This window comes from Bombyx mandarina, chromosome 23 (assembly GCF_030267445.1).
Source record: "Bombyx mandarina strain Sakado chromosome 23, ASM3026744v2".
Lineage (NCBI taxonomy): Eukaryota > Metazoa > Arthropoda > Insecta > Lepidoptera > Bombycidae > Bombyx > Bombyx mandarina.
In genome coordinates, this window is record NC_143229.1 from 3,837,818 (window position 1) to 3,865,440 (window position 27,623).

Consider the following 27,623-nt stretch of genomic DNA (forward strand, 5'->3'; position numbering starts at 1 on the left):
TACACGAGTACCTACGAAGTATCTGATTTGAAGACTCCTCCGAGAATGGAATATAAGCTTAACTTAATCATATAACTGTTGCTGAAAAGAAGTAGATGAATAATCGGGATTCACTGTTGTCTATTAACTGTTGCCCAGCAGAGTTACTGTTGTTCCTTTATGTTTAGTTTTAATTCGCGAAATAATTTCGTTTTTTTTATATATTCTGCCAGTTTTCAATTTCGTTGAACTCAAATCGTCAAAAATGTGTCACTCGCGGATTCTAATCGACTTGTGTTGGAAGGAAATAGACCCAAACGCGAAGACCGATTGCATTGAGTGAATGAGGTAAAATGGGTTTGAAACCCTACCACGAAAGCCTTAGCATGAAGCATTCATGATTGAATTGAGATATTATTTCTCAGACAGTGTACGAGCTATTTCTTAATGACCAGTGTGTGTATAACAAACCAAACGAAAAAAACAAAATGTGTGCAATTCACACGTGGTAGAAGTGAAACCTTCCAAAATTAAAATACAATTATCCTAAACGTCTTAAGTCTAAGTAAAATTTTGTCATTAGTAAATAATTGTAAGGTAGCGCCCTCTGTGAATTGATATTTTAATTTCACGTATAATCCTAAATTAAAATTCACTACAAGAGCTTCCATACACACGTTAGTATTAAAAAATCTCACAGATGGCGCTGTATTAAATAGTATGTATATTTCTGTCTCATTCTTTGCTGGCTTCATCCTACACATTTTTGTATTTGTGTCTCTTACCTGTCGTTTTTTCCGTTGCATCCGGTTTGAAATCACAACGATTCTAAAGAAGTTTTCACTTCAATAAAAAAAAAGGTAAGTAAATTGTTTATGTCCGTTCACGCATTGCAATTGCGCCCAACGTGGTGCAACATCGGTGTCACTTTTACGCGATACAAAACTTTTCTTATGTTAAGGCGTTCAAACTGTGAGAAATGATAAACAAATTTATAAAAAGGAATTTATTCCTAAATTTAAAAGTCAATAAATTTATTACAATTTTTATAACTGCGAACAAACAACACTTAAAAGTATGAAACATTAAGTGAGGATACATTTACACATTTTGTAACAGAGTTCAATCATTAAATTTCTATTTACGTACGTAGATAATGTATAAAAAAAATTGAATTTTTAAATCGTTTAACAAAATCTTACATATTATGTCGACCAAAATTTAGAAAACTAAGAAAATATAGTTTGCCCAAAACTTCTAATGCAAATACCGTCTTTGTCACGCACCATCCGGTGTTGGAATGAAGTACCCTCCACGGCATTACCGGCGCGCTACCACATCTTCTTACAACAATTCTTCTTACTTATTTTTCTTACTGTCTTCTTACTTACAAGTTTCACGAAGAGTACTCAACGATAGACTGCGATTTGGTCGTGCCCCCGGGTCCGGGCAAGTCCAAATGAGACGGTAACCACTCAACCATCAAATGGGCAATAAAAATAAACTTTTATAATTTCGAAACGATACTTAGAAAATAAATTTATTGCTGATAAAGACAGTATATTTATCAATAATTCTTGAAGTTTAGTGTATTGTAGTCTAAAAATATATTATCCTACCATAAAACTATCTTTACGAGTCTAAAGTCAGAACGAATCAATATCGTCGATTTAGTAATAATGTTAGCGATTAGAAAATCATAGAACATTAATTATAAACGTTTTAATTGAAGATGAGTAAAGATTGCAGAAAAAAAAATTATATAAAAAATACTTTTCTACTAATTCATACAAGTCAGACTAAAGAATATTTAATTTCGTTTTAGATTAAAATTCAATGTAATCATAGTATTACAGCAGTAATTTACGGTTCAATAGAGCTTACTCTACTTATAACACACGAGCACATTTCTTTGACGGTGCAACAGAAAACTTAACCGAAAAACATTGAATTTACTTATTATAGAAAGGACCCAATCAACAACATGTTAAAACTTTAGACAGCGCGAAATAACCATAAGTTTGGGCCACCAAAAACATATGAATTATGACTTATTATTCACAGTCTGTGATTTTAATTTTTGTAACGAAAAACTGGTAATACATCAGATATAATAAAAGTCTTCGTGAAAATGAAGACGCGGCGACATAAAAACTACGCAATGTAATTCAAATAAGTACTGGCTGATAGGCGAGGTCAACGACCTCGTGCAGCGTAAGCCATCATTCGACAGCTAGCTTTGTTATAATGTAATGAAACGAAAACTTATTTTAATTATATTTTTTGTTTGTTTATATTGAGGTATGTAATTATTATTAGTAATCATTACCGTGTCGACTTCAGAGTGACACGTCACGGTGTGTTTGCAATAGTCACAGCTAAGCGTGTGTGGCGCTGTCCTCGACGAAGTCCCTCGCCTCCTCCTGTGTGACGCATTCGACGTGAGACACTTTGTTCCTGAACTTGACCCCGTAGAACTTGTGCGCGTGCTCCAGCAGCTCGGGGCGGAAGGTCGTCGTGATGAACTGCGCCGACGACGACAGCTCGTGGATCATGTTCGCTATCGCTTTACGATGTTGCGCGTCCAGAGCCTGTCAACAATACCGTGGTTAATGTGAACCCTACCTATTTCTGTCGTGAAGCAGTAATGCGTTTCGGTTTGAAGGGCGGGGCAGCCGTTGTAACTATACTGAGACCTTACAACACATATCCCAAGGTGGTTGGCGGCATTTACGTTGTAGATGTCTATGGGCTCCAGTAGCCACTTAACACCAGGTGCGCTGTGAATTCGTCCACCCATATAAGCAATCATTTTAAAATAATAAAATTGAGACTATAGACTATATACGGTAGACATTTTCAAGACGGTGGGCGGTATTCACTTTGTTTTTTTTGTCTGTGGGCATCAATATCGCATCGCAAGATTGTCAACGAGCTGGCTCACCAATCTATGTTAAAAACTAAAAGCCACATTTTTATCTGTACTGCCATGTAATTATAAATTGCATTATCATTGTTTTGACTTAATCAAGAGAACACAGTCTGTGCGCTTATTGTGTAAGAAAAAAATCTTTTCGATCTAAAATTATTTATAATAGTTTTTATGTTTCAGAACCGCTTGTGTTTTGTGAGACGGCCGTTCTGCTTTGTTCGCTACTACTGACCAATAAGGCGCATTTTTTTTATTGCCCTTATAGACGAATATACGGCCCACCTGATGGTGAGTGGTTACCGTAGCCCATGGACTTATATACCAGAAGGAACATTACCTGATCGATTTCGTCAAACAGATAGAAGGGCGCGGGGTCGCACTTCTGTATGGCGAATATCAGCGCGAGCGCCACCAGGGACTTCTGTCCGCCAGACAACTGGTTCATCTCCCGCATGTCCCCCTCGCCGCCCGTGAACGACACCTTAATACCGACGCCGGCGAACTGGTCTGCATTGGCGCGCTGCAACACGAGAACACGATTGGACAACGGGTTACGTAGGTTCAGTTCAATGAAACTTCTGTCTTTTTTTTTATTTTTCTTGCTTAGATCAGCGGTCGGGGAACCGGGGTAAATTACCCCAAATGGGGTAAAATGAAATATTGGGGGGTAAAAATGAAACTTTTATAAGTAAAAAGTATATATTGAAGTGAAACCTCTTTAAAATCCTTGTGATTTCAAACTCTATGAAACAAAATGAAACGAAACGAAAAATAAGTCCATAGAGACACAAACACATAAATGTATAGGATTCAGCCGGCGAGAGAATGAGATAGAACACATTATTTGGAAACAAAAAGTTCACGTGATTGACTAGTTGTTTTCTTTTCAAAATTATCATGTGGGCTATAATATGAAAAATACTAAAAAGAAGCGATTTCGTTTTTTTTTTGTTCTTCGCCATGGGATAATATCAAATTACACAAAAATATTTTGGGGTAATAATTAAGTTCCCCGACCGCTGGCTTAGATGGTTGGACATCTACAACGTAAATGCGCCACCCACCTTCTAAGGTCTTAACTTCTAAGGTCCCAACAAAGTTACAACGGCTGCCCCACCCTTCAAACCGAAACGCATTACTGCTTCACGGCAGAAATAGGCGAGGCGGGGGTACCTACCCGTGCGGACTCATAAGAGGTCCTACCACCAGTAATGTTGATAATGCCCTAAACACGTCATTACGGATCCTCCCGATCCATTAAACGGTGCTTTTAGGTACCTTAAGCACCGGTTACCGTGCTCGTCGAACCCGTCGCTTGCGACGAAGGGTTCGGAACTCACAGACACAGTCCACTGAGTTTCTCGCCAGATCTTCTCAGTGGGTCGCGTTTCTGAGCCGGTGCTAGATTCTGCGAAGCACTTCTCTTGCTAGCAGTGTTAGCACCGCTCCGGTTTGAGCCCGTGAGCTCACCTACACGTTAAGGCAAAGCTGATATAGCCTCTCAAGGCTATCAGCATAGGTAAAGAGAGAAAAAAATTTTTTTTTTTCTCGGTCACCTTTATATTTTTTTGTTGAGCAGTTTCATTTCTTCTAAAACTAACTTAAAATATTACCTCTGGATTAACATCCTGCACTTCGTCGGTGGCTACCCTCATGATGAGACTGCCCCTTCCTTGAGGTACTAACTTTTTAAAGACTTCTGAGAAATTCTTCGTGACTTGTTTGAAAGTAAACTGTATCGCTTCCAATTTTCTGTGTTCTAACGTCTCTATGAGTTCACGGATTTTCTCGCCACTACAAGATAAATTAACTTATTATTTGGAGTGAACACCAAAAAAAATCACAAATAAATGCTTTAACTATTAAATAATACTGCTGCTGAAGAATCTGCTGAAGAATCTGTTTCGGCTGTTCTTCTCAGGACTGAACTGTTCTTGGAGTCAGCGGTAAAGTTTATTTTTAGCTAAATTTTAAAATAAAGCTTTCATTTATGACATTCATACTAAAATATTTATTTAGTTTCGTTGAGTTTTAATTAAGGAAGAATGGTCATCGTCATCGATTATAGTGACACTGACATTGACATTGCTACTGACAATAACTTTGGGGATTTTTACTCTTCTCAAAATAATCCACCACTACAACATAAATTAACTTATTATTTAGAGTGAGTCATTTACACAAAAAAAAAACAATCATAAATAAATGCTTTAACTATTAAATAATACATGAGTCGTCTATTATCAAAGGTGGCAATCTGTGCATTTGGACAAAAAAATGTTATTGATATGTCAATACAGATTGATTTGAATATAATCGTCTCCTTCAAAGAATACGGTTCAAAACCTGCATTAAATAAAGGTTAATAGTTAACCTGTTATTTATCTAAGATGTCGTTCCGAAGAGTTTTGTGACTGCCAATGGAATACAAAGTCAATAATTCGTTTTTCTGATTTACCAATCATTGTCCAAAAGTCAGATTGCCGGCTTTGATAATAGACGACTCACATGTCTGCTGAAGAATTTGTTTCGGCTGTTCTTCTCAGGACTGAATTGTTCTTGCAGTCAGGGGTAAAGTTTACTTTTAGCTAAATTTTAAAATAAGGCTTTCATTTATGACCTTCGTATTAAAAATTTTATTTAGTTTCGTTAAGTTGAGGAAGAGTGGTCATCGTCATCGATTATAGTGACACTAGTGATACTGATTGCTACTGACAATAGCTTTGGGGATTTTTACTCTTCCCAAAATAATGCGTTCGCGACCGCGGGTTTATGTACGTACGCACGTATGGCGTTGAATAACTCCGACAGAAGAAATTTTTTAAGTGAAAAATTGTTTTTCGAAGAATTATTCGAATTCTTTAAGGTCGTAAAGCGTCTTGTGAGCCCGCACTGGTAGGTCACCTGCACCACCCTGCCCGTTTCTGCCGTGAAGCAGTAATATTCGGTTTGAAGGGCGGGGCAGCTGTCTAACTATCAAAACGGAGACATAAGACTCATATCTGAAGCCCGGTGGCGGCATTAACGTGGTTGTCTATGGACCCCAGTGACCGCTTAACATCAGATGGGTCCTCAGTTCGTCCATCCAATTGGTATGGTATTGCTGAGGTATTAGTTTTTCGCTACATATTTCGAAAAACTAAGTCCTCTACCGGAATTTATTTTGCGATTAATTGCTGAGCAAGCTATAATAATCATAATGTATTTTTTTGCGCATCGAATATGGTTATTGCCTATCATTCATGTACAAAGCAGTTATTGTCGCTTAGTCAAGTTTTCCTTTCAAGCGTCGATATGTATATAAATATTTGACATATAATTTTAAGTTATAAGCTTCACTGCATATTTCATTTATTTAATTATTTAGTATTTAAGTAATCAACGAACCTCGTAATTAGTGTAACAACTTGGTTGATCTACTCTACTAATTTAACGCAATTACACAACGTTCCCTAAATACCGAAAATTAGTTTTAAATCTATTAAAGAATTCATTCAAACCGAAGTCTCTCGAATGTCGGTCAAGATTGACCGTCATTCATAATGAGGTAAAGAAGCTATTAAGTATTTAGGGTATGTAATTTAACCGATACTTATATTAGGTACGTGATTAATGGTATTATTCATTCGGAAATCCAACCGTCGTCGAGAATGTACCGTGTTTCGCTGTTCGTTCTATTATTGCCTTTAGTAACTGCCTTCAATATATTCAGTGTTTGGAACACGGTTATTAATGGCATTACAAGTTTTCTCGGTTACGATTCGCATGTAGACGCGCGATTGAATATAAGCGAACTCGCCGCGAAATACGGATATCCGTTTGAAGAACATCGGGTCACTACAGAAGACGGTTACATTCTGAATTTACACCGAATAAAACACGGGAGACGTGACGCAGCTCAGAGGAGGTCTGTTGTATTTTTGATGCACGGAATTTTAGACAGCTCAGACGGTTGGGTACTGCAAGGACCGGATTCAGCGCTGGCCTATATCCTAGCGGACAGCGGCTTCGATGTATGGATGGGAAACGCCAGAGGCAACAAACACTCCTTGAAGCACGCGTCCTTAAAACCCGACGACCAACGCTTTTGGGATTTCACTTGGGAAGAGATCGGCCTTTACGATTTGCCGGCGTCCATCGACTACATACTAAACGCGACGGCTGAAACCGATCTATACTACGTCGGATACTCTCAAGGTACCACGTGTTATTACGTCTTGACCTCAATGAAGCCCGAATACAATAACAAAATCAAGATGATGTTCTCGTTGGCTCCGGTCGCTTGGCTGGAGCACGCCAAGAGTCCTTTGGTACAAATATTTTCGCCCGCAAACGAAATACTCGGCTACGCTTTGGCGTCGCTAAACACGCACGTGCCGAGTGCGGACTCGCTCAACAAGCTATCGATGTTAGTCTGCGCGCTGTCACCGGTACGATGCGACAATTTCTTGTCCAACACTTTAGGTTACAGTTCTAAGGTAGACGAAGAATTGATTCCAGTTATATTGGGACACGCGCCTACAGGGTGCTCGACGTTGCAGTTCGTCCACTACGGACAGTTGGCGGCGTCGGGCAGGTTCGGCAGATACGACCACGGCAGGGAGCGAAACTTAAAGGTCTACGGGCAGGAAACGGCCCCGGACTACGCATGCGCCAACATCAGGTCCCCGGTCGTGTTGTTCCACAGCGGAGAGGATTGGTTCTCCGATAAAATCGACGTCGAGAGACTAAAGGATTGTCTGCCGAACGTTCGAGAAACCGTTTACATTGAAGACCTGAGTCACATCGATTTTGTTTACGCGAAAATCAGCAGGCACGCCGTCTACGATAAAATCGTATCGATCATAGACAACTTCGAATTTGAAAATGGTTTGAAGATAACGAGTAAATCGATGCGATATAGTAAATTTTTTTACTAAATCATTGTTTTAAAAATTAATTACAATAAACTTAGTGTAATATGTACATACATATTGAAGTAATTTTATTTCAACACATAATATATAATTAATTTGACATGGTTAATTGTTAGTGGCTTGTTGATGTGTAATAAAATCATGATTATATCAAGTTCTGTCTCGGCTCACAAAAATGTAAGATTTTTAAATTTTAACAAATAAAACAAAATTAAAATTAAAACACGTGTGGCACTCGGGGACTGGCTCGGTGAAGATATTGCATAGGATTTTTTATCAACTTATGCAATTATAATTAAATATGCAATTTCGAAAAGGGCACATCTCTGAAAATGTAAAATGTTCAGGAAATGAAAAAAAACTGATTATTTTCTAAAGCAGTGTAAAATTTCAAAATATATTTCAGTGTTAATTAGTAATTGAAAATTACTGGAATTATTATAAAATGGGTGTAGGTAAGCCTCAAAAATATATGTATATGAAAAAACATATTTGAAAAATATGCGACATATGCCCTTTTCGAAATTGCATATTATTGCAATTAGACAATAATAATTTAATATTAAAACAATAATAAAATAAGACCACGTTATATTTATAAACATTAACAAAAACAAAACATGAACTATCCCCTTCATACTCATAAATAGGACCGCGCGAGAGAGAGATGGGCAGACTTTTCATGATGCGCATGCAGTGCGACGTCACGCCGCGCGCTTATTCACAAACATTACACAAGCGCAACGTGTGAATGTGTTGAGCGCGAGGTACGTGGTAAGCGGAGTGGGGGTATTAGGTTTTATTTATGTTACGGAATTTCTTGATTCGGTCGCCGCGCTCAAAGCTATGCAATAGCTTAACAATGAAGGAAATCGAAGCAAGAGTGTGACTCACCCAACATCGAGTTCTTCTTTTCTCTTGTACAGTTTTTCCTTCTGCTCTGAGAAACTAATGAACTGGTCCAAGGCCTTTTTGTTGACATGGTTATACTTCTTGAGATGTTGATTGGCTTTCTCTAGCTCTTTGAAGAGCTACGAGGAGAATGTTTATTATAAGTTAATTCTATTATTTTTATTCTACTACCACTACTGCTATGCTACTACAACTTTTATATAATTTAGTTGACTCGGTCTCTATATGTGAAGCGCGGTAGTTTTACTATCTTCATCTTATCTTCACCCTCATCTATGTGTTCTCATAATCTTGATAGACATATTTAAAAAGAATTCATTAAATCCCATTATTATATATACAAACGTTAAATATTGAAAATAGTGGAATAGTCATTGAAATAAATTAACATTTTTTCTTAATTATGTGACCATAAAAATTATATTTTATATAGCTATTTTAAGCCCCGCCCTCCGCAGTAGCTATTTACTTGGAACCATTTTTGAAGCGTAATTACTTTTCGATAGTTTTATTATTCGTAGTCTTATATTATTAAGTATTTAAACTTGAAAAGCTGTTTTTGTATTAAGCTTTACGAGGCAATCAGTGGTCAACTTGTTTTCTCAGTAACATAGTTAACTAACCTGTTTCAGAGACATTTTCTGGTACTTAGCGTGTAGTTCAGGTGCGTTGGGCAGTGTGCCCAGGGCTGCTATTTTATCGAGCGACTCTTGAATTTTGTCCTGTAGCAACACTTCTTTGGAGGCCATCTTTTCTAGACCCTTAGCGTCCTCCTCCATTTTATCTTGAGCTTCTTTTTCCTGGTGAATTTGAGAAAAATGAGTTCAACAAATTATTGTTACTCATGTATTTTATTGTTGTTCCAATGGATGTACTAACTCAGGGTTCGTTTGATTGTTTACGCGATTAAAAATGACTATAGATTCATTAAATAATTATAGCTCATTGCTCTGTTCATTTTACTCATGTCTACTATAATTCTTTAAATTATCGCCTTGTATTAACTTTAACACAGTTACGCACTTCTTAAATCTTTCACTTCATCAAAGAGGGTTAACTGGAAGAGAATGCCTGCGTGGCGTTAATTGGTTAATTACTGGTGGCAGGAACTCTTGTGAGTCCGCGCGGGTAGGTACCACCGCCCTGCCTATTTCTGCCGTGAAGCAGTAATGCGTTTCGGTTTGAAGGGTAACTATACTTGAGATCTTAGAACTTATATCTCAAAGCGGGTGGCGCATTTACGTCGTAGATGTCTATGGGCTCCAGTAACCACTTAACACCAGGTGGGCTGTGAGCTCTTCCGCCTATTTAAAAAATAAATAAATAACAAGTTCGCCTATGTACAATATTTTTGTGCAATAAAGATTCTTCATTCATATATTCATTCATAGCTCACTTTATTCCTCCATTTGTCTAACTCCAATTTGAGAGCCTTCTCGTTTTTGACGGCGGCTTGCACTTTCCTCTCGACCTCTTCTAGTTCTTTGTTGATCTGCTTGATGCGCTTCTCGGTGGCGGACAGATCGGTTTTGCTGTTAGCGAGACGACGTTTCCGATCTTCCACAGAGATCTCTTGTAGAGCTTGTACTAATTCGTCTTTACGTCTGTCGAAGGAAATGATTTCCTTCAATTATCGTTGATAGCACATGTAAGACTGCATTGCATTGATTTTATGTTCGATTTTTCAAAATGTAATAACAATACAAAAAAAAAAATTTAAAATCTAAAATAATTTATTTTTTTATTGCCTTTGTAGGCAGAGGAGCATACGGCTCACCTGATGGTGAGTGGTTACCGACACTCATGGGCGTTTAGCAATACCAGAGCTAAGCCACTGTCTACCGTTAAGTTTTATACAAAATTTACGTTTTTACGCACAGAAACTAATGTTTTGCTCTTATTGTGATTAGAAAATGCGACCAATCATGAGGACGGTTATACAATCAGTGCGATACGTCATGCCTTGAAATTTATTAAGTAAATCGTGAAGCGGGTCCAGTTTACAAGCTAATATATTATTTTTAGAGTTTTAATTTCGGTAACTTTACACAAACTATCGAACGAACGATGAACGAACCGAATCAAATTGTTGGTCAGCAAATTCTCTAGTTTGTTCTTCGTGGCTTCGAGATTCATTCTGGCGCTGAACGCTTCCTTGTTCTCGAGGGTGAGGCGGCGGATCGCGTCGTTCAGTTCGTCCACTTTACCTTGGTCCGCGGTCGATAGCTGCTCCATCAACTCCTGTAACGAGAGTACAAATAATATACAACTTGACCTCAGAAAAATAATAATAGGATATGTACATATCCTAAACTAATCTATCTATCTATCTGTCTATCTATATATATATATATAAATGAATTGCTGTTCGTTAGTCTCGCTAAAACTCGAAAACGGCTGAACCGATTTGGCTAATTTTGGTCTTGAATTATTTGTGGAAACCCAGAGAAGGTTTAAAGGGTAGATAAATATGGAAATGCTCGGAATTAAATAAAAATAGCAATTTTGTTTTCCCTTTGATGTGTCCCCGTCGGACGGATTCCCTTTGTTTGTTTGTTTTAAGTTTAATTTATACAAAAGTTTAGGTCTTTTATTTATCGGCTGAGGCACTACGAAGTCGGCCGGGTTAGCTAGTACTAATATATAAATCTACAGTGGTTTTTACGGATATTCCGTAAACTACTGAATCATGTATCCGATTGACTTGAAACATGGTATCCAGTTTTATTTATTTATTGCTTAGATGGGTGGACGAGCTCACAGCCCACCTGGTGTTAAGTGGTTACTGGAGCCCATACACATCTACAACGTAAATGCGCCACCCACGTTGAGATATAAGTTCTGAGGTCTCAGTATAGTTACAACGGCCGCCCCTCCCTTCAAACCGAAACGCATTACTGCTTCACGGCAGAAATAGGCGGGGCGGTGGTACCCACCCGCGCGGACTCACAAGAGGTCCTACCACCAGCACATGTAGAAAATACATGTACTTAATGGATAGGCTAATATCTATATGAGTGTTGGACTCCCTAATAATAATGAGAATAAATAATGTTAATTTTAAATGCCAAGCGAAGCGGGCGGGTACGGCTACTTTAAATATAAATTTATCCCCTACACATTGAGACAGAGAAAAAAAACTCTTAATTACTTATTTAATGGCGATCATTTGGTAATGCACTAATGAATAATGACGTCACTGATCACTATTTTGTCAATATAAAACAACAACGAATTGTATAAGCTATATAGCTGTCACTAAGCTATTCTCAAACACAGGGACACTTTACAACTCGTTCACATTATTTAAATGTCGATGAAAAAAAACCTTCGACTATAGGTTTTTAATTAAAAAAGTGACAGTAAGCTGTATTGTATTTTACCTGATGAAGTTCAGATTCCAGTCCTTCCTTGGTAGCCTGCATGGCTTCCAGGCTGGACCTGCACTGCGCCAAAGATCTCTCCTTAGGTCCTCTGAATCTTTCTATGGAGGCCAACTCTTCTTTCATCAGACGGATGTCAGCTTTGACTTTATCGAAAATATCCCTAGGCAGAAAAAAAACATGATATACTTTACATTATTTGCTTGTTTCATATGCGTAGTTAATATATTTTATAGTATCTATTTTACTATGATTATTGAATACCTACTACATTCTATTCTGTATAACCCTTGATCGACGGATAGAGAATGCTATAGGGACTAAGCCCGTCAATAAACAATTATGTGCAAAAATCCGTTGTAAACAATTCTTTGCGCTTAATTACTAATTTTACTGAAATTCAGAAAGAGATAATTTTAAATTTTCAATTGAAAATAATTGAATTATTTATATGAGTATATACTTCTGTTGCAATTCACAGGTAAGTTCACAATACAAAAGCCCTCGACAGGCTACATCTTTCACCTAAAATGTTCATCTAAACATCATGCAGGACAAAGACAGTAAAAAAAAAGATTACTACTCTAGTTCCGGAGATACATTTGCTTCTAGCACGCAATATATTCTAAATCATCATAAGGTTTTACGTACATTAAACAAATGCCGTTAAAAAAAATATTTAACGGCATTTCTAACACAGAAAGTCTAGTCTTGTATGAACATAATTCGACGCTTGAAAGACAAACGTGATTAAGCGACAATGCGTGAACTTAACAGTAGACTAATTTATAGTTGAAATACCTGAAAAAAAATCAATTTTAACGAATCTAGCCGTAGGATTGAAATGATTTTAATAGACCTGGAAATATATATTTTTTGCGCATCGAATATGGTTATTGCCTATCATTTATGTACAAAGCAGTTATTGTCGCTTAGTCACGTTTGCCTTTCAAGCATCGATAAGGTTTTATGTGCACTAATATTAGACAAATGCTGTTTAAAAAAAAAGGTTTAAGGGCCTTTCTAACACAGAAAGTTCAGTCTTGTATGAACATACGGTAACCTGAACAACTCACTTTGCTTTCCCTTGTTTAGTTTCAGTCCTCTGCATCTCGGACACGATGCTGTTGATGCTCGCCTCAGTCTTGTTGAGTTCCTGCCGCAGCGTGCTCAGCTCCAGGTCGAGGGTCGTGATCTGCTCCATCAGCTCGGAGCGGGTCTTCTGCATTTCCAGACGAGAGCGCGACTGGTTAAAGTAACCACCCGTCAGAGAGCCCTTCGACGATACCTGCAAGTTTCAAATTTTCATTTGAATAACATTGTGTAATATAACTATTACTAGCTGACCCGGCAGACTTCGTGGTGCCTCAATCGATAATAAAAGACCTAAACTTTTGTATAAAATAAACTTAAAACAAACAAAAGGAATCCGTCCGACGGGGGACACATAAAAGGAAAAACAAAATTGTTATTTTTATTTCATTCCGAGCATTTTCATATTTATTTACCTTTTAAACCTTCTCTGGACTTACACAAATCATTCAAGACGAAAATTAGCCAAATCGGTCCAGCGGTTTTCGAGTTTTAGCGAGACTAACGAACAGCAATTCATTTTTATATATATAGATTTTATTTATTATTAATAATAGGGGTTAAAGTATAAAATTGCTGTTCTATTGTCATAGGTACTTCGAATTGACATAGAACCTGCATGGTTTGAGATTTTTAAGTGAAACTCTATTCAAATGGTACCTATAATTTATGTTGGTTCGTAGGTTTGTGGAATGCACTAACAGAGGTTTTTTTTGTGAGAAAAATATTTATTTCCTATAGTGGCGTCGGATGACAAAAACTTTAGTGGTTAGGAAGCGCGCTGCGTTCATTGCTTTGGTAACAGCACTGACTTCGTTCGCCTCAGGTCACCGGTCCGAGGCTCCCTCACCTCTCGTTGAGCCCCGCGCACTCCCTCTTACAAATCTTGTTAATTTAAAAACTAAGCTAAAACTTTTGCTAACTTCTTTTAACAAAACGAATTCACCACACAAACATACAACAAATATACCAATCACAGCTCCAAATTTATATTTAATGCATCGCTAACAGTACCTATGAGGTTCTTCTTTTAAAAATTGTGCGACATTCGATTATCGACTTTCAGTTGTTTTATTTATTCAGCTTAGACAAGAAAGATGGACACTTCGAAAATTCGAGTGATTTTTCAATAAGAGTTCCGACGCGGAACTAACGCTGCAGAAATAGCTCGCAATATCAATTTTGAGTTTGCGAACGAATTTAAATTTTTCAGTACAAATCGGCAATTTCATACTTTAACCCCTAATATAATAATATGTATATCATGTCCCAAATATTATGAATATTAAAAAAAACGAATGTAAAATTTCTACAATACAAACTGCATTTCCTCGTGGAGTACTTGTAACCTACCGTTTCCAACAAATATTCTTATTATTTTTACGAAATTACAGATTGAAGTCGTCCTGGCCTAAAGGATAAGACGTCCGGTACATTCGTGTTGACCGATGCACCGGTGTTCGAACCCCGCACGCGGGTACCAATTTTTCTAATGAAATACGTACTAAACAAATGTTCACGATTGACTTCCACGGTGAATGGATAACATCGTGTAATAAAAATCAAGCCCGCAAAATTTTAATTTGCGTAATTACTGGTGGTAGGACGGCTTGTGAGTCCGCGCGGGTAGGTACCACCGCCCTACCTATTTCTGCCGTGAAGCAGTACTGCGTTTCGGTTTGAAGGGTGGGGCAGCCGTTGTAACTATACTTGAGACCTTAGAACTTATATCTCAAGGTGGGTGGCGCATTTACGTTGTAGATGTCTATGGGCTCCAGTAACCACTTAACACCAGGTGGGCTATGAGATCGTCCACCCATCTAAGCAATAAAAAAAAGTAATAGAATATTTTAAATACAATTCGAGACTTCGACGTTGTATTACCGGGTAGGTAGAGTCCGATCTGCGACTCTCTCGACTGTGTCCAAAGGCAGTGTGAGCTCACCTGATCTCCTTCTAAAGTGACACAATCCAGATGGAACTGCTTCCCCAGTTCCGTGGCGCATTCGAGATTCCTGCAGATGAGCGTCTTCCCGAATATGTACTTCATTGCTTTCGCGTATTTCGGATCATATTTGAGTTTTTGCACCATCGCTATTGCATTCTGTAAGCAATGGTGAAGGCAAACGGGGTGTTAGAATCAATTTAAAAACACATTTTAAAAATTTAGATTCCTGTACTGTTATTAAAGTATTTCATAGACATTAAATCAAAATGAATCAGCTTAGACCGATATAAACTCTCATTACATATTTAGGAGAAGTAATAACAAAGGGGAGAACGACGGTTCAAATGTTGTTCGGAGCTTATGTATCGATCTATATCCAAACTTCTGAAAATGTCTTTAGCGAGATTCAGATATCTGTCAAATATTTTGTGTTCTAGAATTTAAAAAAATCTTTATATTACGCCCTTTTAATTTATTTATTGTAATTATTTATTAATTACTCTTCATGTAAAATTTTCATTGGCGGATTTATTCTCTACCAGTCAACCAAAAATAGTGCAGAGTAAATAGTGGTGGGTGCAATGTAATTTATTTTAAGTTACAAATACATACACAAAAAATTATACATATATACACAATCACATATACATACATACATATATACATACATACATATATACATACATACATATATACATACATAATTCAATATTAACTTACATTGTCATTGGGATAAACCATATCTCGTACTTGCAGTCGGTTCAAGGGCATGAAGGTGACTTCTCCGGGTAGGTTCTGTCTGTTCATCTCTTTGAGGATCTTCGTTCCTACAGTGTCGGATTCTACGATGTGATGGAACAGTCTGTTGCCCGCTGTTACCTGACACATAACAAGTACTTGATGTTATTTTAACAGGAACCATGACTAAAAATGGTTTTAATATTTAGTAAACTGTATTGAGTGTATTTTCAGCTTAGCTTTTTTTATTTATTAACAACTTTCTTCACAAGTACTGCATTTAAAAAAAAATGTAAATCTTTTATTATTAAAGCTCAAGTTAGTGTGATAAAACAAAAAAGTGATTTAAAACTTAATGGAAAAATCGGGGTGGGTTCAAAATTTTATTGATAATTTATTTTCTTTTATTTTTAAGGACATGTCATAGCACTCGGGAAACACCCTGGAGGGGAGCACATTCCAAAGCCGGATGGTACGTGGCAAAAATGATCTCTGGAAACGCAATGTGGATGAACGCAGTGGCTCCAGGTAATATGGATGTATTCTGCTCCGGTGACAAGCGGTGTGATGGTAAAAAGGAGTTGTTAGCATAATTCCTCAGGGCACTTCTCTTTTACTCTCATCGCACTTGATGAAGCTGATTCTTCAGAATTATTTAGGTAAATAAATAGAATAGAATGTGTACCTCGACGGCCGTGTAGATAGTCTTATCGCAGGTGAAGTTCTCGATGACGGGCCCGTAGTACTGGGTGGCTATTTTGGCCCAGTCGCCTCCGCGCTCCTGGAAAGTCTCCAGCACCTTGCGGACACTGTCTCGACCGTTCAGAATTGGCTGGAAAAATAAATAGAAAATCTTTACAGTTCTCAGAACATATTTTTATATGGAAACTTTATAATGTAGTAAAGGCCAAATTTTAATAAATAATATACATTAAGTGATATATTTTAATTATAAACAAATATTTCATTTTATTAATACACACATTGAAGGCTTCACCCAATTATAAGTATTCCTAATTGTATGTAATCTGGTCTCAGTACACAGTGAAAAACAAGGGCAGAGTATACATAGTCTCTTAGCTTAGCTTCTTATTATAGTTCCAATAAACTTGCAGAAGGATATAATTCGAAAATTATCTAGTGCGTGGAAATACAACATTATACTGGACAAAAACTGGAACCTCTTACAAATAAGTATAGAACCGTATAAATTGATTTTTAATCACTTTAGATATTAATTCCAACTATTACTTGTAGATTTCGACATCAAGGTACACGAGGGCAGTGGCGTAGCTAGGTAACCAAGGGCCCTGGGTAAATAAAAAAATGGGGCCCCACTGCTATGTAAACTGATTAGATTTTATCAAATAAAAATATGAAATATACAAATACTTAAATTCTTTTTTGTGCACTGCAGGGCAAGTAATAAAAATATTAAACAGTAACAACATAAATTACAATTAATACTTGGTGTAGGTTAGGCTAATAAAACGAAATAGAGAAGATTCAAGGGTTTATTATATTATAAAGATCGGACTTTTTTTTTCGGGCTGGGTTCCGAACCTCCTCCGAGGTCCCCGCACCTAGGGGGCGCGCGCGGTATGTGGGACTGGTCCGCGACTGCGAGACCGCGGGCTCAAGGATGTTTTGGGGGCCCTACCCACTAAACGACTCCCCTGCACTCTTCGCCCAAACGTCCGATCCCCTCCGAGGTCAGAACCCGGATGAGGTAAGGGGGTTACCGCGGTCAACACTACAACCAGACGGCGCTGCTCACCCCAAGGACTTCTCGGTACGGCAGCCCGTCAGGCAGCCCAGATGGTGCCGCTGGTGTCCCAGAATACCCCGCTGGACCAGAACCAGCCTGCCGGGTCGGGACGCGATACACTCGGTGTATCTTATCTCCTTGGCGGCGAGCTAGAGTGCTGGTAGCGGACCGCGCGGCCTCTACGAGCTTACGTACTCCTGATACAGTATTAATTTTTTTACCGTTCTCGAAAAAAAAAACTTAACTCGAATTCAGAATAAAACGCACATCGATGAATAATAAAACGCACATATCACTATCCGTCAAATTGACAACAATGTCAACCTACAGAAAGATTTTAGGGGAATCCCTAGGCATAATTTTTGAATTTCTCTCAACCGAGTTGTCATGATTAAAGTGGGGTTGCAACCTGTCATATTTATTTTGAAAATAGGAGAAATTTCCAAAACTTCAGTTTCATCGAGATTTCTGGTAAGGATTCGAGGGCCCCCTGAGCTTGGGGGCTCCGGGGCACTGCCCCGCCTAGCCCCTCGGTAGCTACGCCACTGCACGAGGGTCGACATTTCTGTTTAGTGTTTAATCAAAAATATTAATGTTTTCTTTACCTTTCCTGCCATGGATCGTAACGCCTGATCGGCCTTTGCCAAGTCGTCTTTTAGTGATGACAAATTTTGTGTCAATGAAGTCTCTTTGCGCCACAATTCGCTGTAATACAAAATTATATTATACACACATGCGAAATAAGAACATAACGATTCGAATATCAAATAAGTATTATAAGCAAAGATCTCCGACTGGGAACAATGCATAGCTGAACACTAGACCGACGTGGAGAAAACATGTTGTATTCACCAATTTCTGACGCCAGTTAATGAATAGGAATCCCTAACCCTAGGACTTAAGGTTGCTTTTAAATTGTAAAATATTTTATGGAAATAGAAAGTCAAAAGAGTATTATGAAAAGTCGTCGTGGCTTAAAGGATAAGACGTCAAGTACACTAGTATCAAGCGATGCAAGTGTGCCGGTGTTCGAATCCCACGGGCAGGCACCAATTTTTCTAATGAAATACGTACGTAACAAATGTTCACGATTGACTTCCACGGTGAAGGAATAGCATCGTGTAGTAAAAAACAAATTCGCAAAATGATAATTTGCGTTATTACTGGACGTCTTGTGAGTCCGCACGGGTAGATACCACCACCCTGCCTATTTCTGCCGTGAAGCAGGTGTGGCGTTTAAGAACGCACCATTTTATGATGCGTAAGCCGAAACGCACGAGAGGTGGAAAAAGAAGATAGTCTGTGACATGGGGCATTTTTACCGCCGAGACGGACTTTTGGCGGGAACGCGAGGAGTGAAGTTGTGTGATTTATTTTATTTTGTCTATTTCGTGTTTCTTCGGGTTTAAATGTGTAATAATGGTGGTTTATTAACTGTTTAATATCTGTGAAGGTGTACAAATGTGGGAAAATGAAATAAAGTCGCTGGACGTGACTTCTCGGGATCCTCTAAAAAGTCCACTGAAAAAATCTTAGTAAATGACCACCATTTTACTGAGACTATACTTCATCCCGTATCATCTCATTTAATTTCATCCCAGTTGATTAATATCTCAAATTAATCATCTTCATTTCATTTCACTCCATAATATGATTTTTCTTAAAAATAAGAATATAAATTAAAATAAGAACTGACTTAAAGGTCTCAGTTACCAGGTCATAAAATCCCTTAAAAAAAAACCGCCGAGACTTTTTTGCGGGAACGGGAGGAGTGAAGTTGTGTGATTTGTTTTATTTTGTCTATTTAGTGTTTCTTCAGGTTTAAATGTGTAATAACGGTGATTTATTAACTGTTTAATATCTGTGACACAAATGTCGGAAAATGAAAATAACCCGCTGGACGTAGCTTCTCGGGATCGTCCAGAAATGTCCACTTAAAAAAATCTCAGTAAATGACCATCATTTTACTGAGATTAGATTTCATCCCGGATTATAAATTATAATAAGACATGACTTAAAGGTCGTAGTTACCAGGTCATGAAATCTCTTCAAAAAAAAAAATTTACTGCCGAAAATACATAAGACGAAAAAAATTATGTGTATAACTTAGAACTGTGTAAGCCGCTGCAACAATAAAACTCCTATTGTTTCAACTGTGGTGTTAATTACGAGTGATCCAATAACACGATTCTCCCGCGAAATAAAGAAGGGACTCTACACGGACTTCCTCATAGTATTTGTCTATGATTTATGATGTCTATGGACTTCAGTAAAAACAAAAAAACGAAACTCACTTCCTGGCGCTCTGCTCTTGGTCCTTCCTCTTCTTACATTCATAATACTGCTTGTTGTGCTCGTCGATGGCCACGCGCTGTCTCTCCATCTCTTTCGTGGTCTCTTCGATTCTCTTCTCCAGTTCCGTCAGTTTGTTGGCGTCGCGCCTTAGATCCTCACGTAACTTACTCTCGTGATCTTTCTTGTCTTTCAATTGCTTGTTCAGTGATCTATTGAGAGGTTTCATGATTAATTATCTATACAAAATTTAATGTGTAATTTTACATTATTTAAAAATAATGTGTTAGAGAGAGAGAGAGAGAGAGAGTATTCTTTATTGTACACCAAAAAACAAATAAACAGTGCGATACATTAAACACAAAAAAGTACAATTGGCGGTCTTATCGCTAAGAGCGATCTCTTCCAGACAACCATCAGGTGGACAAGAATCATTAGGAAACGAACTACGCGCGGTGTACCATTCCAGTGAAATACATATACATATATGTACACATACATATCTCCGTAAATATACATACAATTAATACACAAAGTATTATAATATAATAATAATAAAAAAAAAAATTGTATTTTCCAGTATTTTTTGGTAAAAAAAATTTACACAATTCACGGATGAATTGTGAAAAACGCTTGAAAGGGCCGATTTGACCACCTCAAGAAATAGGTACGTGTCTATAACGGCTCTATAGCTATAATGTTTCAGTTTGAAGGTTAGCATAGGCAATAAACATTATGCTATTGCAATAGACTTCCACAAGTACTGGTGGTAGGACCTCTTGTGAGTCCGCACGGGTAGGTACCACCACCCTGCCGTGCGGACTCACTATTTCTGCCGTGAAGCAGTAATACGTTTCGGTTTGAAGGGTGGGGCAGCCGTTGTAACTATACCGAGACCTTAGAACTCATATCTCAAGGTGGGTACTGCATTTACGTCATAGATGTCTATGGGTTCCAGTAGCCACTTAACATCAGGTGGCCTGTAAGTCCACGTCCACCCACTTCCCGTCCACGTCCACCCATCTAAACAATAAAAAAAAAATTACCGTAGCCCAATATGCAGAATCGTCGGGTTTTATTTTTCTAATTTGTTTGCTTGTTTGTTCGTGCTCTGAGAGCTCTAGCTATCTACTGCTCTAGCTCTATACTATAGCAGCTAGCTTTATACTGAGACCTTTGAACTCATATCTCAAGGTGGCGGCATTTACGTTGTAGATGACTATGGGCTAAGGCTGTATGGGCTTAGATCCCCTTGCCTTTCCTAATAAGGAAAAAATGTACCAAAAAAAAGTCTATGGGCTCCGGTAATACCAAAGACGGGCCGCGATTGTCTGACCAGTGTGATGACGTAATGTGCTTACTTGAGCTCCTTCTCGATCCATCTGTCCCGGTCCTGCTTGGAGGTGAACTGCGTGCCTCTCCCCTGCTTGGCGTACAACTCCTGTCTCTTCTGCTGGTTGAGAGAGAGCGCTCTAGTACATTCCTCTTCACGAGCCTTCATCTCCTCATATTTCGGCTTCAGTTCTTCTAACTCGCGTTCTTTCTCTGATATTTGCTGTCTTAAGCGTTCCAATTCGGCTTCAGCGCGTTCCTGTTGTAAGCATCATATTTATGGTTATAAATAACTGACGTATGAGACTTATAAGATTTCATTGATCATTACAACAAACATGAATGACCCAAAAGAATAGTACATTGTGCACCAAGGGAGAAAAGTCGGACATTTCCTCCCGCGTGTAAAATTGCCACGTGGGATGAGATGTCCTACTTTTTTCCCGTGGAGTACCGAGCCAGGGAGGAAAAGTTAGACTTTTTACCCTGTACAGCGGGACCAAAACCGAACTTTCGGCGTAGGTAGGAGAAAAAAGTTCGTGACTTCAAGGTCTTAAAGATTATTATTAGTGGAAAATCTTTTGTTGGTTTCGACTGCCAGAAGAGACTGCAGTATCTATATATGTATGTACCTAAGCATTTTATTTTTTTATTAGGCACACAATACACATTACAAGTTAAAAAATAAAAAATACAATATATAACAACAAGTAAATATTTTAGCTTGTAACATAAGGCATGTGCGCACAACTAATCAAAACAAATGTGTTAAGTATGTTAGTCTCTGGTACCCATAAAACAAGGAATCTTAATTTCGTGCCGAATGACAGTGCGTAATTTGTTCTCAGTTATTTACTTATTTATTTATTTTACACACATACAAACGGACAACATTATGAACGGGCTATTCATACTAATCTATACTAATATTATAAAGAGGAAAGATTTATTTGTTTGTTTGTATTGAATAGGCTCCGAAACTACTGAACCGATTTGAAAAATTATTTCACTGTTTGGAAGTTACACTATTCCCGAGTGACATAGGCTATACCTGATCTTTTTTGAAAAAAATTAGGGATCGTTACTAAAACTCCAATAATGTAACCCAAGGTGTAAAAAAATGACCTAAAATATTCTTTACATCGCGTGCCCTGCGAAAACTACTGATAATAGAATAAATAATGTACTACGACTTTGTAGAACACATTATTAATTACAAAAAGTGTCGCGACAGCATATGTCTAACTATTCTAGTTATGCCGCAATAAGTGTTCTTTTATTTAAAAAAATAAAACAACGTCAAATAGCATTAAAATTTTTGTTAAAGACCCGAGCGGGGTCGGAGCGGGCCGCTTGTTTTAGATAATTCGATGACTGAACGACTCAAAATCGACTTATCGACAAGGTTTCTCTTGCAGAGAGAACGAAGAAAAATATCTATATATATAAAAATGAATTGCTGTTCGTTAGTCTCGCTAAAACTCGAGAACGGCTGAACCGATTTGGCAAATTTTGATCTTAAATTATTTGTGGTATCCAGAGAAGGTTTAAAAGGTATAACCATTTTGTTTTCCCTTTGATGTGTCCCCGTCGGACGGATTCCTTTTGTTTGTTTTTTATCGATTGAGGCACTACGAAGTCTGCCGGGTCAACTAGTGTTGAATAAAAATCTAGCAATGAAACAGTAAGGAACTTGCCTTGGATTTGTTGTCGCCGTCAACGTCGTCGGTCAAGTCCTTTATGGCGAGTTCTAGTTTCGTTTTTTCTTTCAGCAGCTGTTGTTGTTCGGTGGAGAGGATGTCCTTTTCCTCTCTTGCAGCCGCCACGTCCTTGCGCGCTTCCTTCAGCTTCCTGCGCGAAGAGAAAACTTTTTATATGAATGTAGTCATAACCCTGACCACGAAGCAAGCATAACACTGCGTAATAGAAATAAATCTGCTGCATTTTTTGGTGATTATTATTTGGAAAAATTACATTTATTACATTATTAGATAGTAGAGCATGTTGTGTGTACCAACAATCTGTTTCTGTTACAATTTTATAGCAAAATTTTTAAAATTCAAGTTAGAGACGTTATAAAGTGATATTGTAAAAAAAATCCATATCCCAAATTGAGGCTTGTTGTATTTTTAAATTCAAGTTGTATGTAAATATTTACCTATTAGCTTCCCTCACGTGTTCTTGAGCTTCTCGGACCAAATCTGCATAATGTTGTTGTTCTTTTCCACTGTTCGATCTCAATTTCTCCAACTACATTAAATTAAACTAATAAACTGACCATAGCATACTCTTATATTATGTACATTTTTATTTATTTATTCTATTGTATTTATGCTGTTTTCTTTGTAACATAATTTTTAAAACATACAAAATTGGCACTATTTTAGGCTAACAAACTTAAATAGATTGAGTTAGATTATTAAAACATAATAATAATATTTGAATAAAAAACACTTGAAAATCATCTAGAGGAAAAAAAAAACCCCTTTGACAAAATGAGATAAAATACTTAGTTGTTTACCTCTTCCAGTTTCCTTTTGTTCTCCTTGTGTTCAGTGTCATGGATAATGAATTCTAGAACGCGTCTAGCTCTGTCCCATTTCTGGTACTCTTTTAATTCTTCCTTCTCCTCTTCTAGAGTCTTCAAACGTTCTTCAATGGTTTGGAGGAATTCATTTATTTTTTCTACCTAGAATTGAACAATATTTCTCAACAACATGAATGATATTGGTATTAGCTTTAACGAAATATATAATTATATGTATTTTAAAAATTTAATGTTTTCAGTTTCAAGAGTAAAATGCTATTTATTTGGTTGGACATTCATTGACTTACCTTTCCAACAGTCTCTTTAAGTATAGCTACAGACTCTTCCCTCCTTTCGTCGTAAACCCTTGTACCAGCTACTTCTCTTAGAAGTTTCAGTCTGTGGGAATCAGGAGCTATGGCCATTTGATTAATCTGTAAGAATAGTTTAAAAAAAAAAAAAAAAATAACAATAAATATTTTTTTTTTTTTAAATTCCTCTAAACAACTTGAATGTACTTACAAATGAATTAGCACTAGCACTAGTAATGTTATGCAATTATATCTAAGACGTATGTTTTCTGTAAAATATGTCATAATTTATGGGTGTAGGACTATTTCTACTATTTGGATTGAATGAGTTTCAGTTAAAAGTATCTGATAGTCATAATTATAACTGTATGGAATTATTATCACATATTAACTTTTATTTCACTGTCTATATTCTGCAGTAACCACTAAGTGTTGGGGGAGCCAATATCATCTACCCAATTACGAATATAAAAACGATACAGGTATTATGATGAAGAATATTTACTTTTCCCTGTTTCACAATGTAATATGGGTTGGAATTAGAAAGCCCAGCGCTCTCAAGCAAGTTTAGTACTTCTGAACGAGGAACAACTTTTTTGTTGAGGAAGAACTGATCCTTCTTTGAACCAATGACACGTCGTAAAAATATCTCATCTTTTTCAATCTGTAACAAAATATTTAGTAGCTATAAAATCAACTAAATACATTTAATAAACATCATGTTTTTCTAGTTCTAGCTCTATCAAGAGATAACAATAAGGAATAATGAAATGTGACTGGACAAATAGTTCTACATTCTAAAAAATCTTTAAGACTTCAAGCCATTAGCAAGCTATTAGCTACATCCTGCATAAGAATTTCTAAGTATTTTTTTTAAGTAAATTACCATTTTAATAATTATTTTCCTATATAACCACTATACTATAAACTTACGACATTTTTACTTAAGCATATTAATATTATCATTGTAAGTTGATTTTCATATTAAGATATTCTTTTCTGATAAATTAATTTGACCAACTTACAGGTATCCTATTGTCAGAGTTGTCAAATATAATTTCAACAAAAGCCGAAATGACTCTAGGGCCAGTTCCCTCGTGCAGTAGGGCCAGCCGCTGCTCAGGTCTGAGATGGGAGAATTCATCGCTGAGTACAAATTGAATGGCTGAAAGTAATACAAATAGTAGTGATTACAATATTTCAATGTTGACAGTTAAATTGCTTTGTTTTACTTTGGATTTGCTCACAGCTGAATAATTCAATTGTATGTTTGTGTCTAGAAACAAATGTTTCAAGGTCAAACCAAGACTATTCTAAAATAAATATATTTGATCAATAATAAAATACCAGTAATATAATTTAGCAAGAATACAACATTTCTTAAATCAAAAAGCTTTTACATGTACTTTCAAAGAGACATGAAAAACATAACTTTACAAGTCAACAGGAACATTTGAAGGTTTTTTAAATGCATTCAAACCAAAAGACGATAGGTAAAAGAGAACTATACTGAGACCTTAGTACTTATATCTCTAGGTGGGTGTCGCATTTACATTGTAAATGTTTATGGGTTCCAGTAACCACTTAACACTGGGTGGGCTGTGAGCTCGCTACCTAACTAAGCCATAAATATATATATATATATATAATTATATATAAATTGAATCTTTCCTTTCTAGTCATAACAAATCTGTCGTGAATTAAATTGGACTCTCAACATGCCTAAGTGCCTCACTTTATTAAGTAAAAAATCACAACAAAATTACTGTTGCAGCAAAAGACGTCACACAAAAATAGCAAACTATATGCAAAAACGATCAAATAAGACTTTTTTAAGTATATAGCTACTAAAGCTAGTTTGAAATGAACTTTTTTTTTATAATTCTGATTTGTCATATCTATATCATGTTTAATGACAACTCTCTATAACACCATAAACTGCAGTCCCTTCAGTGTCTTTATTGAGTTTATACTGTATAAGTATGTCAGTCTCTGGTACCCACAACACAAGGAGCCTTAGTATGGGGTCAGATGACTGTGTGTGATCTGTTATAGATTGTGATTGTTATTCGTTAACTTATATAGGTATGTAAATAAAAATCTTAAATACGTAGGAAGCGGCTTTTTAATTCCTAAGACTTTTGGAGCATCTGAACATTTGTGTCAATTATCCTAGTTTTGTAAATGCGCTTACCGTGGAAAAAGTTACTCTTCCCTGAACCATTACGTCCCACGACTACATTATGTCGTTTATCAAAGGGCTCTACAACAATTTGCTCTCGGTAACTCTTGAATCCTTGGATTATTACCTGTAAAAACAAATAGCGTCACTTCAAACAAAAGTAATAAAATTAAATGACAGAAAATACTATTATGTTTTTAATTTGGTCATAAGTAAAACTTATTGACTGTTTTACCTGTTTTATGTGCATTGTCTTCGTTTAAATCAGAAAAAACTCCGAAAACAAAGTTTTATTATGACGAGACATTCGCCGCCATTTCTGAATGTCAACACAAATGTCAAAACATTAGCCGAGTTAAGTGACAAGTACAAGTGTACGTAAATTGCATTGAAATATTAACCATTCAGCCAGAAACTGGCAACTAAACAGTGGCCAGTGATTGTTTAATTATATTTGTGGATATAGACGTAGATAGATCTAGTTGTAAATAGTTAAACTATTCGTTGTAATTTCCATAATTTATATTAATTTAATTTAATATTTGTTACCTTTCTACTCGACCAATGACTTTTTTATTTATTAAAAACAAATTTGCAATCGTAGAAACTTTTTCTTGTTATTAATGAAGATTTATCGTCGCGGTATGGCATTGTATGTAATAAGCCTTTTACACTAGGACTTCCTGGTCGGTTCTAGTGACTTTCCACAATATGCATTCGTAAAATATTGGAATTCTTCGGACACATTTCTCGAAAGGAGGGACACAATCTTGAGCAGTTGATGGTGACGGGCGAGGTTGAGGGTAAATGTTGAACGGTTATATGTGAGGGGGCTGGGTTCTGGGGTGAGGGGCTATTTAAAAACACTCTAATTCATGGTGTGTTTACAAACAGACAACAGTAAACATCCCAGAGGACGCAGTCCCACGAGATGCTCGGATCAAATTCGGTCTTGTCTGGACATCAAGCTCCACGATGCACTCCACGAGGCCAAGGATCGCAGTAGATGGAGAGCATTCGTACAAGAGAGATTGATGTAGTAGCGAGGGAGTCACGACCCTCAGTTATGAGGAGAACGACGCTAAGAGGACTCCTGGTCGATATATTGTGTCAAAATTACAAAATCATACAATATTATCATCGGTTGTTGATTGTATGAAGAATTTTTTTATCTAACAGATGTTTTCTTCTTCTTTTTCTTCTTCTCTTTAAATAAAAATGAATTGCTATTCGTCTCGTTAAAACTCGAGAACGGCTGAACCGATTTGGCTAATTTTGATCTTGAATGATTTGTGGAAGTCCAGAGGTTTA

General features: G+C 37.0%; 2 protein-coding genes across 2 annotated transcripts; one reads left to right on the top strand and one right to left on the bottom strand.

Annotated features, from left to right (window-relative positions):
• Window positions 1–970: 970 nt before the first annotated feature.
• Window positions 971–26,657, bottom strand: SMC3 (structural maintenance of chromosomes 3). Its single transcript, XM_028185145.2, has 23 exons — window positions 26,548–26,657; window positions 26,325–26,439; window positions 25,156–25,295; window positions 24,636–24,794; window positions 24,128–24,253; window positions 23,814–23,981; window positions 23,451–23,542; window positions 22,990–23,143; window positions 21,322–21,551; window positions 19,963–20,172; window positions 18,274–18,373; window positions 16,586–16,732; window positions 15,883–16,041; window positions 15,160–15,318; window positions 13,199–13,410; window positions 12,123–12,285; window positions 10,817–10,980; window positions 10,136–10,343; window positions 9,363–9,539; window positions 8,722–8,858; window positions 4,525–4,705; window positions 3,249–3,431; window positions 971–2,570 (listed from the first exon to the last, which is right to left on the bottom strand). The coding sequence occupies exons 1-23, from the start codon at window positions 26,560–26,562 to the stop codon at window positions 2,358–2,360; spliced, it is 3,612 nt and encodes a 1,203-aa protein (XP_028040946.1). The 5' UTR covers window positions 26,563–26,657; the 3' UTR covers window positions 971–2,357.
• LOC149500121 (lipase 3) lies at window positions 6,562–7,938 on the top strand. Its single transcript, XM_089737420.1, has one exon. It carries the CDS (start codon window positions 6,562–6,564, stop codon window positions 7,828–7,830), a length of 1,269 nt encoding a protein of 422 aa, XP_089593546.1. The 3' UTR covers window positions 7,831–7,938.
• Window positions 26,658–27,623: the final 966 nt, after the last annotated feature.

Excerpts from the sequence above, each read along its gene's own strand:
- SMC3 (XM_028185145.2), bottom strand. Across the intron at positions 20,173-21,321 it reads TGGATCGAGAAGGAGCTCAA|ATCACTGAACAAGCAATTGA; the intron begins GTAAGCACATTA and ends ACCTCTCAATAG. Across the intron at positions 16,042-16,585 it reads CTATCTACACGGCCGTCGAG|GTAACAGCGGGCAACAGACT; the intron begins GTACACATTCTA and ends GTTATGTGTCAG.
- LOC149500121 (XM_089737420.1), top strand. The coding sequence starts at position 6,562 with ATGTACCGTGTTTCGCTGTTCGTTCTATTATTGCCTTTAGTAACTGCC.